We start from the raw sequence: 14,493 nt of genomic DNA on the forward strand, positions 1-14,493 counted from the left end.
TATCATGGGCATCAAGTATAGAGTATATAGATATCATTTATGTCTCAGGTTTTAGTTTATGTTAGAGTTTATGCAGTTAAGGCTGTTCAAATCTAGCTTCTTGGTTCTCAGACTATTTTTTCACGAAAACCAATGTAGAGAAGAATTTCTTTTTACCTTTCTTCTGTCCATAAAAGTGATTTTGGTGCTTTTTACATTGTTTACAGAAAGAAAAAATACTGAAGGAGGTGCTTTTACTTTTTTATAACTTGATATAACAATTAAGATAGGTAATAATACAGTAGAAAAAAGAACCAATATGGTGAAATGCAAAAAATGCACCAGCATATAACCTATATCAAAAGAGACGAGGGAAGGTCTGAAAACCAAGTAATTAATTTTTTTTTGGTCTTATTATTCTGGAATGTATTGCAATCCTCAGGCCTATTAGATCAAAAATCTATACATTGTCCATTTATCATGACTTCTGTTTCCAGTTGGTCTTTCAAGTACCATTTGACCAAATCTTTTCTTTCTTAAAGCTTCAACACAATATTTACACCATATGGGACAGATCAATTTCTATTATGGTGTTTTTGAATTTGTTGTACTGGAGTTATGTCCCTTTTTATTTCTGATAGCTTCACAACAGCTTCATATATTTAGAGTTTAAAATGCTTCATGAGCTTAGAACTTTAAAGTATCAATTTTCAATGATAATGATTTTTAGTAGGACAAATTACAGATACACATTTAAAACTAATATAATTGAAGCTCTAGCTAAACTGCAAAAATATTATCTAGAAATGCCATTAGTCAAAATTGACGTAATTAGTAAAAGTCAATTCATTTGCAGCTAGCTGCCTTTGTGATTGCTATGTGTGTCTTTTTAAAAAAATACTTTCCTTATTGGTAACCTTTCATGTGAAAAAAAACGGCATTATTTCTTGTTTGATCATACCTGTAACCAAGAGTTTCCATTTGTTTTGCAGTTTCACAACTGGTCGTCCTACAGAAGGGAATGGAACTGTTGTAGTTAGTGTTTACCCTCCTGGTTCCCTGTGCTACCAGACACCTGCTGTCTGGTACAATAGGTCTGATATCATGCCAGTTCAACTTCGACAGGTCTACTCTTATGTAAGTTTTGGTACTGCTAATATAAAATTATGACTGAGTGGCAAGATATTTGAAAAGAGGACCCTTTATCACACTAAATTGAAAGCATTAAGATGTCCTTTATATAGTTTTTTGTTGAGTTCATGTTCATGTTAACATTGCTGAAAGTGGGTCCTTTCTTGCTTTATGACAGCTTTTCAATGTAGAAAGAGTAGAGGTTTTTGAATGAAAAAAAAAAACAGTTGTAAATGAAGTAGTTTTTGTTTTCTTTTGAAAGGTAGAGGGACTCTGGGCACATCTGTGTTATGGTAATTTGGTCACTGGTTACCTAATTCTGAAGTATATTGAACAAAAATGTACATGTTTGTAAGGAACTGTTGAGTATGAAATATGTAAACTTAGTAATAACTTTCAAACATTTTACAGGTAAAAGGACCTATCTTTTTTGAGTTTGATATGGACGAAATAAGACGGGAAGTGAGGTACAAGTATCCACAATGTACCACACTAGAAGACTTTGAGCTACAATTCAATGTTAGTATATACGACTGGTTCTTCATGATGACAGAGGAGGGATATGCTAGTACTGTTATATTCAGTTCTAGGACAAAGCTCCAGTGGGTTGGAGATAAGGTCAGATCCTATAAGCCTGATTCCACACTGACTGTACAGGTAGGAAACTATTGTCAATGATCATATTATTTACATGAATAAGTATTGTTCTTGCAATTTCGTTTTATTATTATAACTTAAAATAGTAACTCATTTAGTTTCGTTATGTAGTTTTTTCCATTGTAAAATCACATTAGTTACATTACATCTCAGACTCTCTTTTAGTTTCATCACATTTTAAAACTACATGCAACTCTTTATTTTGATAAACTGATTGAGAATTTATTTGTTTAATTGCATTTATGTTAAAGTGCTGTATTGAATTTGCTATAGAATCTTGTTTCCATACTGACATTTGAAGTTTTGAATAACATTGTCTGTCTGTTTGCTCGTCCAGTTTCATTGCAATCATCTCAACTCCAATAAATAGATTTTAAATTTGGTATGTGGTTTTATAAATATGCACATGGGATTTTGGTTGCTGTGTGATATTAACTTCCTGTGTGAGTGGTTGTATACCTAGCATGACAACATGGGATTTTGGTCGCTGTGTGATATTAACTTCCTGTGTCAGTGGTTGTATACCTAGCATGACAGCATGGGATTTTGGTTGCTGTCTGATATTAACTTCCTGTGTGAGCGGTTGTATACCTAGCATGACAACATGGGATTTTGGTTGCTGTGTGATATTAACTTCCTGTGTGAGTGGTTGTATACCTAGCATGACAACATGGGATTTTGGTTGCTGTCTGATATTAACTTCCTGTGTCAGCGGTTGTATACCTAGCATGACAACGTGGGATTTTGGTTGCTGTCTGATATTAACTTCCTGTGTGAGTGGTTGTATACCTAGCATGACAACATCCACAACTTGTTTTAATATTTTAAGTGGGTAACACCATTGTATTACAGGTGGCAGTCATGCAGTATGATGGAGCAAGAAAAAATAACCCAATGGCTGTTACACTAGATGTCATGCGTATGAGCCAAGGACAAGTTAGCAATGATGCTTATTGGAGAATGGCTAAAACTCCAGTCAATGGTATAGCAGAATTTAGCATTCCAATAACGGATAATGCCTTAGATGGTGTTGAATTACAGGTAAGTACCCTTTGAATGATAGAATTTAATATTTTTTAAGTGCACTCTATCTTTACCACTTAAAAATTTGTGTTTTGCCCCAGAAATTTGTGAAGGTATGGTACTTTATTTGATTTGAGTGCACAAAACTATTACAATTGGTTATTCTGGGGCACCTCATCTATACATGAGGGCAATTAATCTATTTTTAAAACCTTCTATAAACAGTCTTCACCCTAATGTAATGTTGTGAAAGATTCATAAATGGGTACAAACACCAAAGGAGTTTATATTACAAAGGAAGTAAAAAATGGTAAAATGAATTTAAAACTGAAAGCTGGGTATGGGCAATTGGGGGCACATTGTGAAATTAATGGTGCTTGAAGATAAAGGCATGGTGCAGTGCCATGCTGAATTGATTTAGGGGAACCTCTAAAAGTGTTAAAACTTGATTGAAACCTCTTCCTAAAATATACTGTGAAAGTATTATTTTTCATGGGGTTCGTGTTTCTTCACTAATCCACAAATTAAAGAACTTTCAGAGTACTTGATACTAAGCCTATTTACTGTGGAAGAAGAACAATTCACTGGTTGCTGATTTTTCCTGCTTTTCAGGATTAGGTCAGACTACAAATTCAAGTTCCCAATGAAATTTAGAGATTTTAACAAAATCCCAACATTTAAAACTTCCATCAAGTAAGGAGGTTTCAACAAACCATGAAAGTTGATACCCAATATTAAAAGTACATTCCCATTAGTTTATTCATTGTTAGGTTGTTCAGTCAGTAAAGAGTTAATTGATTTTACTTGTGGCTATGATAGTGTTTAGCCATTTATTATTGGCAACTCTATTGTATATACTTGATAAAATTTGTGGAAACTTTTGCAGAGCTAAATGAATAATACAGTGAACCTCTTGTTAAAGCTTTTCATTTGAATAAATGTTTTTGAACAAAACAAGATTTATAGATAAATGTGTCCAGGAATATAAGCAATACATGTATCTCTACTTTGCTTACAATAAATTTTGTTTGTACATGTGTTTTAAAGAACTTACTCAGAAATGCTCATGTTTTTTTTTTCAGGCAAGATACAACAATGTCTTGAATACACAAATCAAAATGAGAGCCACTCGCTATTACTCACCTAGCAGTAGTTTCATCACTGTTTCCACATCAACAAAGAATCCTAGTGCTAATGAATACATGATTTTCCATGTTAGAACAACCAACTATATACCCAGAATATATTATCAGGTAATTATATTGCATAAATAGAACTAACTTCTCTCTGGATTTAAGCATTCACTTTCAATGCACATAACATGAAATTGTCATGACCTTGAAATACTTTATAGTAGAAAATTTTTGTGGGGTGCTTATTTTGGCATTTTTAAGTGATCTGTCTGAAAAAAAACAAAATAAAGTCCACCAAAAAATTACCATGAGCTTAAGCATTAGTGCACCCATTCTTAGCAACTGCGTAAATTAGGATTGGCAACATTTTTTTATATACATTTTTGTCTCAAAAATGCATTATTTTGTACAGACTATTCATCAAGATGCATTCATATACCAGTATTCATATGTTGTCTTTATTTATATATTTTCATGCCATGATGAGATATTATCATGATTTATGAGGGGTATTTATATATTTTCATGCCTTGATGAGATATTATCATGCTTTATGAGGAGTATTTATATATTTTCATGCCTTGATAAGATATTATCATGATTTATGGGGGGTATTTAGTTCATTTGTTATAGCTTCTAAAATAACAGTCTGTAATGTGGGACCTCCTATTTTATTATCGTGAAGGTACATGTATGTAAGAGAAGTACCAATACCTTTGAAAATTAGGATGGATGGTACCAGTATATAAAATGACTGGTGAGTTTTTTTATGTAACATTTTTTCATGTTTAACAATAACAGGTAATAGCTCAAGGAAACATCATCATTGGTGAGGAATTGGAGATGATATCAAGAAGGAAATCGTTTGCCATTGCTCTGTCTAGGGAGATGGTACCAACAGCCAGACTTGTGGTGTATTATATTTCTGGACAACCGGAGGAGATTGTCATGGATAGCATTAGTTTTTATGTCAGTGGACTCCGGGCTAATCCTGTAAGTATGAATCGTGATGTTACTTAATTATCTTAACAAGACTTTCATGTGAGCTTTTCACATGAATTTCATGCAAACTCTGTCACAAGATTTATTTTGCTCAATTCAGGTGAAAATCATGTGAAATTCGTGTGAAATTCACCTGAAATAATTTTGCCTGTGTAGAATAAATGTTGAATAAAAAATCATTTTGCTTTCATGTTTGCTCATATAACCTACTTATCAAATTCCAAAACAGCAGAAATTATTACCCCATGTTTGAAAGACTACCTTATTGGAGATAAAAGAGTATTAACTTCAATTGAATTATAACATATAACAAATATGGTTTTTATTTAAGAGTTGGCAATAATATAAATTTTGTCTATTGAAAAATAACATAAATTTTCCATGTGTATATTTTGTTTATTGCACAAAGTGCAATAAACAGTATATGCACATGGAAAATTTATGTTATTTTTCAATTGACAAAATTTGTATTACTGCCAATTCTTATAAATTAATTTTAAAACATATTTTCATCTTTAAACATGAGAAAAGTAGCTCTGAATTTAACTGAATAGGGGTGTGTCAATATTTTTTTTATCCATTGAGGTATAACAAAATTATTTTAACCAATCATATTACAGTATTTATCTCAAATTAATTTATTTAAGGTTAAAGCAGAAGTAAATCTGGGTAAAGATTTCACTAGAGACTCAGTTGAGATTCGAGGAGAATGTGATCCTGGATCTTACATGGCTTTCTCAGCAATGCCTCTGGACATCTACAGCCGAGGGATAAATGATGGGCTTACAGAGTACAGGGTAGGGCTAATTGAATATTGACAGAGGTGTTTTTACTTCAATAGATTCTCTGTATACTCGGCGTCACATAAACAACATACTGTTAAAATTTGAATAAAAATATTTTCTACGACTTTATTGACACCTACCGTCATTTAAATTGTCTTAAATGACTTGCTCATTCATTTAGCCAAACGGCTTCTCCCTAAACATTGAATCGTTAAATTCCGGTCAGATTTTAATTCTCGGTGCCAATATTTACATTGTAAAAAGTCGGCCATGTTTACAGTGATCGGGTTGCTTGGAGATGTTTAAATGGTTTGTCCAAAAACCGAAGAACCCAGAATGCATTTCGGCATTATTTTGGATATCTCGGATTTATTTTACGCGAACAACGTACAATACCGAGAAGTTGATCAAGCAGACGATTGTCACCGGAGTTTGACGGGAACTTACGAACTTCGTTTGTAAACAAATCGTCCTGTAGAAACCAACATGGCGGATATTAGTATGGGATTTTCCCGTAAGGATTTGTTACGCATGATTTAAGCTAATAAGCGACTTGTTCAGGGAGAATCCGTTTGGCTAAACGAATGAGCAAGTCATTTAAGACAATTTAAACGACGGTAGGTGTCAATAAAGTCGTAGAAAATATTTTTCTTGAAATTTTAACAGTATATTATTTATGTGACGCCGAGTATAGTTTCCATGAATGTTGACTTCTTTAAGTTACGCTCTTCAGATTGTGAATCTCTGTTGTATTGATGTAAAGTTACCAATTGTCATAAAAATTCTATGCGCAGTCCCTTAAAGCTTTTAGGATGTTATGATTGAAAGGAAAGTAAAGGTGTATTTCTGTCCCATAAATGTTTGCCTGCTGAAATTTTAGAACCCTTTTTCAAAAATTAGAACTTTTGTACATTGTTAAGCAGCATTTTCAACTAGAACTCTTTGTTTATTAGATGGGAAGTTGGAACATTCATATGTTATGGAAAATTTTTTTATTAGTGTCTCTCCATTTCCACCTAATCTTTTGACAAAATTAATTACATAGTATGAGTTACATATCTCTTATCAAGCGCAATGACATACATGTAGATATGCAAATTTTTCAGTTGATAGATGAATTGAACTCTTATGATGGTAATAACAGAAGAGCATGGCAACATCTGTGGAGGTTGAGTGAAACTGAGTTTGAGTACAAGTTTTTCACATCAACTGGGCATGGCATTGATACTACCACAACCATGGATGTAAGTCAACTATTTAAATTTCTTTTTGTACCTCTTCTTTACCAAGTAGGGATATATAATGTTCTTCCATATTTTTCATTTGTCAGGCTTTTGTTTTCTGATCCTGATAAACAATCCCCTGAATGATGTCAATTCAAAATTTTGAATGCAAAGCTGTTGACTGTAATTTACCAGACAATTGTTATATACAATTCTGGTGTATATTGCATAAATTGCCCTTGTCTGACACTTAAAAGATATGGATTGTATGGATACTCTTGATAATCAGATACACTTTCTCTAGTTCATATTCTGTTAAAATCTCCAGCAGTAAAACAGTAAAGAATTCAATGGTGAGTTGGTCCAAAGGTCTTTTAGGTCAAGATTATGGTGAGTTGGTCCAAAGGTCTTTTAGATCAAGATTATGGTGAGTTGGTCCAAAGGTCTTTTAGATCAAGATTATGGTGAGTTGGTCCAAAGGTCTTTTAGGTCAAGATTATGGTGAGTTGGTCCAAAGGTCTTTTAGGTCAAGATTATGGTGAGTTGGTCCAAAGGTCTTTTAGGTCAAGATTATGGTGAGTTGGTCCAAAGGTCTTTTAGGTCAAGATTATGGTGAGTTGGTCCAAAGGTCTTTTAGGTCAAGATTATGGTGAGTTGGTCCAAAGGTCTTTTAGGTCAAGATTATGGTGAGTTGGTCCAAAGGTCTTTTAGGTCAAGATTATGGTGAGTTGGTCCAAAGGTCTTTTAGGTCAAGATTATGGTGAGTTGGTCCAAAGGTCTTTTAGGTCAAGATTATAGGTCAATGACTTTCCATTGTTTAAACAAATGCTTTTTACTAAGCTTTAAATTTGCCTTTTCTTGAAAGCTTAAACCTGAACCCCGACAAAATAAATGTAACTCATGTATTTTTTTCTTTAACAGCAATCTGGATTGGTAGCACTGTCAGATGTCACAATTAACAGGGTTACAAGTAAGTATTTGAGTATATTATATATTAAATTCTAGAATTTTGATTGGATAAAAGGGTAAGTGGTATTCCATTATACCCCCTTCCTTTGAGTATACCACCCGCTCCAAGTAAGTATTTGAGTATACCTGTGATGATTTTTTTAATGTTTATATATAGATAGGAGTGATTTACCAAATGTTCCCTGTGTAAGAAATTTCGATATTTCACACTGTTAGATAAATTCTGTAATTTCACTCTTCCACTTTCTCTTGCTTAAATGTCACAACACGAATATCAATCTGTCTTTCATAAAATTTGAAAATTATGAAAATAGCAATGAATAATGGAGGAAATCTATATAATAAATAGGATAATCAATTGGTAATCGTGAATTACCAAATTTAATCACTTGTCAAGAACGCAGTAAGATTCAACTCATTATATCTAGTCGTTCTTCGGTGCTAATGATCATATTTTGGTTATTCACATCTCCAATTAATTATCCTATTATTATCTAAAGCACCATACTGAATAAGAACAAATAATACCCAGCATTGTTTAGAGTTTATAGTTTTTGTCTTGTTTCAACAACTCTTATTGGTAGTACAGCCATGCAGTTAAAGATATGGTTTGGAAACCTGACAGACCACAACACTGTCTAATCGAGAGGTCAATCATTGTCTATAAACAACTTTTATAATCAAAGACCAGTATACAAGGTTCTAGGTACATTTTTTGTGTCTAATGCTCTAGAAATTCTACAATTTTTTCTCTTTTCAGATGCCTGTAATTTCTCAACAGAGGGAAAATTACCTTGTTTTACACCAAATTTGTGTTACCATATCAACAAGACTTGTGATGGAATATATGACTGTCCAGATTGGGCTGATGAACAAAACTGTAAGATTTCCCCCAGCCCCCTACTCCCCCAAATAAGTTATCAATTTTAATTCTGATTCTCTTTTTATTTGTCTTTTTGTTATTAACATCATATAATTTTTTAGAAATATGTTTACTTTTTTGTTTTTTTCTTATGTACCAATTAATACTTTGGTTCAACCATGATGTCTAAGGATATATTCAGTTTACAACAAATCATACATGTTCAGTGTAAGTGTTTGTATGAATGAGGCAAAATGGAAAAAATCAGAAACCTGTATGTCAAAATCCCACTGATCTGACAGTAAAATGCTTTCTGTATTTGAAAAGACTATTATTTGATCTCTGGATTATTGGCATTTCTCAGACATTTTTCCATAGAATGCTAGAAAATGAGGTTTTTGACAGAGCATGATATGAAAAGTCTTGTCTGTTTTCCTTAATTTTGATGGTGAAAATAGTCAAATTGAACTATCAAAGTGATGGTTTTTTTTTCATACCATGTATTCCTTCTGCCTGATTCTTACAGGGACTGACACTTAACCAGTTCATGTTAGAGATTCTCAACTATTTACGTTGTCTCAGAAGATGGGAGATTTATACTTAAAAGCAATTTTTTTATGTAAAAATGCAATTATATTGTAAATAGTAATTTCAACCAAAAACCTCTCACAAATTTTACATTATTATGTGGGGGATTCTAAACTAAAAAAAATCATTGATTTTGCAGGAGTTTCCCCTCCAATGTAAGAGGGTGAACAGGTATGCAAATTTACCTTCACTATAAAATTTGTCAAATTATTGCATTATATTTCCAGCAAATATATCCTTCCCCATTAAAATCAGATGCTCTTATGAAATCCATCAAATCAAAATTCCATGCATTAAGGAAATAGAGGACAAACCACAAAATTAAGACCCACGAACAACAGTGTTTAATAATTGACTTGTTCCTGTTTTCTATAGGTCCTGTTGAAGATCCTCGTTATAACAACAGAACAGCTTCCATGATCGACAGAGTCAGTAGAGTCCTCAGATTCTATGAAGACAGTGCTTGGGCATGGAAAGAATACTTCACCAAGTGAGTAGAAGCCACCTCACTGATAAATATTTTGTCATTCTTCAATTTCCAGTTTATTGGCCATTCTGCTGAGATACTCTAAATTTCTCTCTTTTGTTTTTTTATTAATTTGCTGTACAGCATTTTGTTATAATGGAAGGTGGGTATAGGATTTGCTTAATATCTGTCTTTCCATTTATATATTTGTGTAGATAGCTTAACAAATTAAGTTGAAAAAAAATTATCTTTTCCCAATCCTTAAGGAGGTAGATCTAGGGTAAGGGACACAACTCTTAGAAATCATTGGAATGTTTGTATTCATCAACTTTGATGCAATCTCCTGTAAGCATCAAAGTAAATTACATTCTGTTTCAAATGGAAGCTTGATAGGCTTTGGTGAAATTGAATATGATACAAACATATCACTGATTTCAAGAATAATGTCCCTTACCCTAGGTCTACCTCCTTAAATACCACAGAAATTGGTATCATGTCTGAAAGTAACATGTTTTACAAATTTAGTTGAAAGATGCATGCACAGTCATTGAAGATTTGGCAAAAATTTTGAGGTTGGGCTAACTGAGCACTGGCCTTGTTTACTTAAATTTTGTTTTTCGCCATTCCTTAAATACCACAGAAATTGATATCCTACAGACAAAGATTATGTTTTAAAGTAATCATAGTTTCACACCACAATGCTGTTTCATCATTCAGATGATTTATTTATGAAGGTTGATCTAATGAAATATCTAAAGTTAGAGATTTAATTAGATGTTGATCATTTACATTTTGTGAAAAGATTTCCTTTAACTTTTATTAGGTGTTTTTTTTTTACTTCTTTTGCATTCTAATTGATTAAAATATTAATATAAATGTACACAATTTTTACAGACCTGACAAGAAAGTACAGTTCAGGGTGAATCCACCTAAATACCCACTGACATGGATGATAAATGCTATAGCAGTCAGTCGTAACCTTGGTCTGGGAGTCATGCAACAGCCTATCAGGGTTTGTACTGACCTTATTCTTTATAGCCAATATATTACACTTGCACATGTAGACCAGGCCTATGATGCAATGAAACTGAAAAATTAGAAATTTGTGTGTGCAATTAATTTTGAGATTTTACTCAGTCATAATAAAACTAATACATTGTGATAATTCACAGAAGTAATGAAATTGAGAGTCATGAAATCTTGTGACATAATTATGAGCTGTCCTAAGGGTTATTTATACTATCGCATGTTAAAATTATCATATTTGAGTTTTTATGAGCATGTTTTTTATTTAGTGAAAAAAAAACTTCCACAGAATTTATGTATTTCAAGATGTTCATTACAATTCAGAATTTCACTAAATAGTTTTTGCCAAAAAATACACACACACAAAATACTCATATCATTGATTGAATAAAATTTATTTGTTACTGGCAGTATGATGCAAGCAGATTTATGTACATGATCGTAGAAGCACCAGACATAGTTGTCCGTGGTGAACATGTTGGTATAAGAGTGACAGTTTTTAATTATTGGCCAGATGACGACTTCATTGAAGTCCTTCTGACAATGAAAGGATCAAAGGACTATGACTCCCTGTTAGTTGGAGATGAAGGTTATGTGGATTCTACAAACCCTCTGAGACATCCTGGGGATCACCAGACTATTATATTTGTAAGTACTAAGTTAATCTTATACTGTATATATTTGTCTTGACATGGATACTTGAATTAAGGACTGATTTTAAATGAACTTCAAAATTTGTCTTGAGAAATAGTTTTGTATTTCAGGCATTTGCTTTTGATTTGCTAGATTAAGGAGGTAGAACTAGGATAAGAGACACAACTCTTAAAAATCATTGGAACGTTTGTATTCAGCATTTTACACCAATCTTATGTAAGAATCTAATTAACTTGGATTCATTTTATTCAGCTTCAAACGGAAGCTTGAGAGGTTTTGGTGAAATTGAATATGATACAAACATATCACTGATTTCATGAGTTATGTCCCTGACCATAGGTCTACCTCCTTAAGTTTTTGTTTATACAAAACTGCAAGGCATTTTGACAACATGACTAAAAAATAGTAGTAGAAAAAAACTGCACCAATTAAGTCGTGACTGATATGCCAATCTCAAAAACACTTTCCAAGGTGTCAAGATGAAGTAAGACTCTTACTGAGTGGCAAGTCTAATCATGAGTCTTATCTTCATTCCTTGAATAAGTCATATTTTTATTACATAATATCAAACTGTACGGTAATTTCAGAAATATTTGTGTGGATTTACTATTGTGATTTTGTAATTTTCAATGAATGTGTGATTTAAATTTTGCTGTTTTGAGATATATTCCTTTTCAGTAATATTAAAACTTCTGTTAGCTTTTAATTATGGATAATATATGCCAATTTCATTTTTTGCAACAATAAAAATATCAAAATAATTTCTATTGATTAATTTGATTGACCATTGTATTTCAGTTGGAGCCTGGAACATCCAAGGATATCTTTATGCCAATTATGCCAAATATTGTGATGGGAAGTTTTAACATTTCTATTGAGTGTTGGTCATTCATGGACAGGGATTTCTTCCACAAGACTATTTATGTCAAGGTAATTAAGTGTAGAAAATTTATTGAAAGCTGTGTCAATAAAATGTTGTATGATACTGCTTTATAGAGGATACTTACAGGGAATTTATGGGTAATTTTACCCTCACTCACTTTCTCCATCCATCTGTAAGAATTTTGCACAAAAATCTTGGCACCCAAAGGAGGGATTGATTTCAAATTTGGTATGTGGCATTATATAGAGTGGGCATGCTGTCTTGATATTAATTTTTGTTAAACACTACTTGAAATTAGTGTGTGTGTGTATTTGCTAAGTATGGCCCTGCCACAAAAAATGGCAGTTGTCCTATAGTGATAGCTCTGTCTGGCCTGTAATTTTTTTGTCTTTTGATGTAGGCTTTTGATATTTTGCATAGATGCCATCTCAACGATATGTAGTTTTTCCTAAAAGTATGCATTATACTGTTACCTGTTATGTACACTTATTGGTGCATTATAGTAATTTCTTAGGTAATTGTGAAAACTTTGAAAGTGAGAGAAAAAACCTGTTTTATTTATGGTAAACATTTCTTAATCTAAGTTTTACTTCCTCTGGATGTAATTTTTTCACATTTTTATAATATTTTTTTTTAATTTACAATAATGAAAACTATGAAAGATATATAAACATTGATGCTTATTCAGTTTCTCACTAATTAAAAATAAGTTTTTGTCAGAATCAGAAACATGCATGTCAACATGGTCGAAAACCCACTGATCTGACAATAAAATCAATGACTGCTTCTCCCTTTATCATGAATCATACAGGAGATAGAGAGGTGATTAGTTGGCGTATAGTCTGAATTATGTGTTTGAGTGGGAAGACTTTCCTACCTATAGGCTGTTGCTTCTTTTAGTAACACTCTAGCTAAGAATCATGTAAAACTGTGGTACATGTTTGGAAAGCCTACATTGAATATTGAATATAAAATGCTCTAGTAAATAGAAAATATTATGTGGCTTTCCATAGAAATTGTGTTCTTAGGAGATAAAAATTATATGGAATGCACTATAGAATTCAAAATTAAGGGAAATAACTCTGTAAATGACACTAATATTCAATAGAAACTGTTGGGCTTTCAGTGTGGATTATCTCCTTAGAGCAGACAGATTGGAATGAATGATATATACCTGTAAAGCAACCTAATAACAAAAATAAAAATTTGTTGCCTTTTTAGTGGTGCATCACATATTACAGAATTTGCATAATTCTTACAAAGACTAATTGTACAGTACAGGATTTCTTTGAAGTTCTCCTCATGAAATGTATGGAATATCTGACATAGGATAATATCAATCAATCAATCAATCAATCGTTTTATTTCAGCCTGATGGTATACAGAACTATTACCATACTCCTTATCTTATCGATCTGATCAAGTACAGTTCTATTAAGATTCCTGAACTGAAAGTCAATGTTCCAGACAAGTTTATAGAACCTGAGGTCAGAGAACATTTGTATGTTCCAGGATCACAGAAAGCTTTACTCACATGCTTTGGTAAGTTACAGACATTATTAATTAAGTCTACATCTTCTAACATTTTCAGCAGGTTGAGCTAGCCAATTTTCAGCAGTACATGCCTTCATTAGTACATCCACATAGGAAAATAGTAAACCACACTGTAATTATATAACTTGCTTAGTAATTATATACATATTGAGGATACTGATTTGCTGACAAAATGTTATGCAGCTCCACATGTATTGGTCTTATTTTTTCTCAGGTCTGAGGTATTTTACTATTAATATAAAAATGAGGCATAAGGGCATCATATGCTGTAGTGCTGCTATATATCACAATTTGTTGAGTTAAATTGTGTGATAAAAAAATTACAGATTTGTACTGACAAAGAGTTTATTTACTTAAAAGATTCACACGATTTACAGCTCAAAATGTGTTAATTATGAATGAAATGAAAATTGTATCTCTACACAAAGAATTTGGTATCAGTTTGTTGGCATGTTGGAATTTCATATACGTGAAACCTGTCTATACTGTACCCCTTTTCACTGTATTGTTTGGTTCAGTTAAGGCAGATGTTTGGTTTAGACAGGTGTTTGGTTTACA

At 32.5% G+C, this 14,493-nt stretch overlaps 1 protein-coding gene across 1 annotated transcript in view; it reads left to right on the forward strand.

The window, feature by feature from the left end:
* The window catches only part of LOC148616869 (CD109 antigen-like), a 31,159-nt gene that overhangs the window by 6,411 nt on the left and 10,255 nt on the right, over positions 1-14,493 (forward strand). The window contains exons 10-23 of the mRNA XM_088584006.1: positions 972-1,116; positions 1,522-1,767; positions 2,620-2,808; positions 3,873-4,043; positions 4,725-4,916; positions 5,573-5,722; positions 6,817-6,954; positions 7,855-7,903; positions 8,663-8,782; positions 9,728-9,842; positions 10,713-10,830; positions 11,256-11,492; positions 12,297-12,428; positions 13,752-13,923. Coding sequence (XP_088440132.1) covers positions 972-1,116; positions 1,522-1,767; positions 2,620-2,808; positions 3,873-4,043; positions 4,725-4,916; positions 5,573-5,722; positions 6,817-6,954; positions 7,855-7,903; positions 8,663-8,782; positions 9,728-9,842; positions 10,713-10,830; positions 11,256-11,492; positions 12,297-12,428; positions 13,752-13,923 — 2,174 coding nt within the window. The remainder of the gene's footprint in view (positions 1-971; positions 1,117-1,521; positions 1,768-2,619; positions 2,809-3,872; positions 4,044-4,724; positions 4,917-5,572; positions 5,723-6,816; positions 6,955-7,854; positions 7,904-8,662; positions 8,783-9,727; positions 9,843-10,712; positions 10,831-11,255; positions 11,493-12,296; positions 12,429-13,751; positions 13,924-14,493) is intronic.

Source organism: Perna viridis, chromosome 5 (assembly GCF_037379345.1).
Source record: "Perna viridis isolate PV_CMFRI_1.1 ecotype Kerala chromosome 5, ASM3737934v1, whole genome shotgun sequence".
NCBI lineage: Eukaryota > Metazoa > Mollusca > Bivalvia > Mytilida > Mytilidae > Perna > Perna viridis.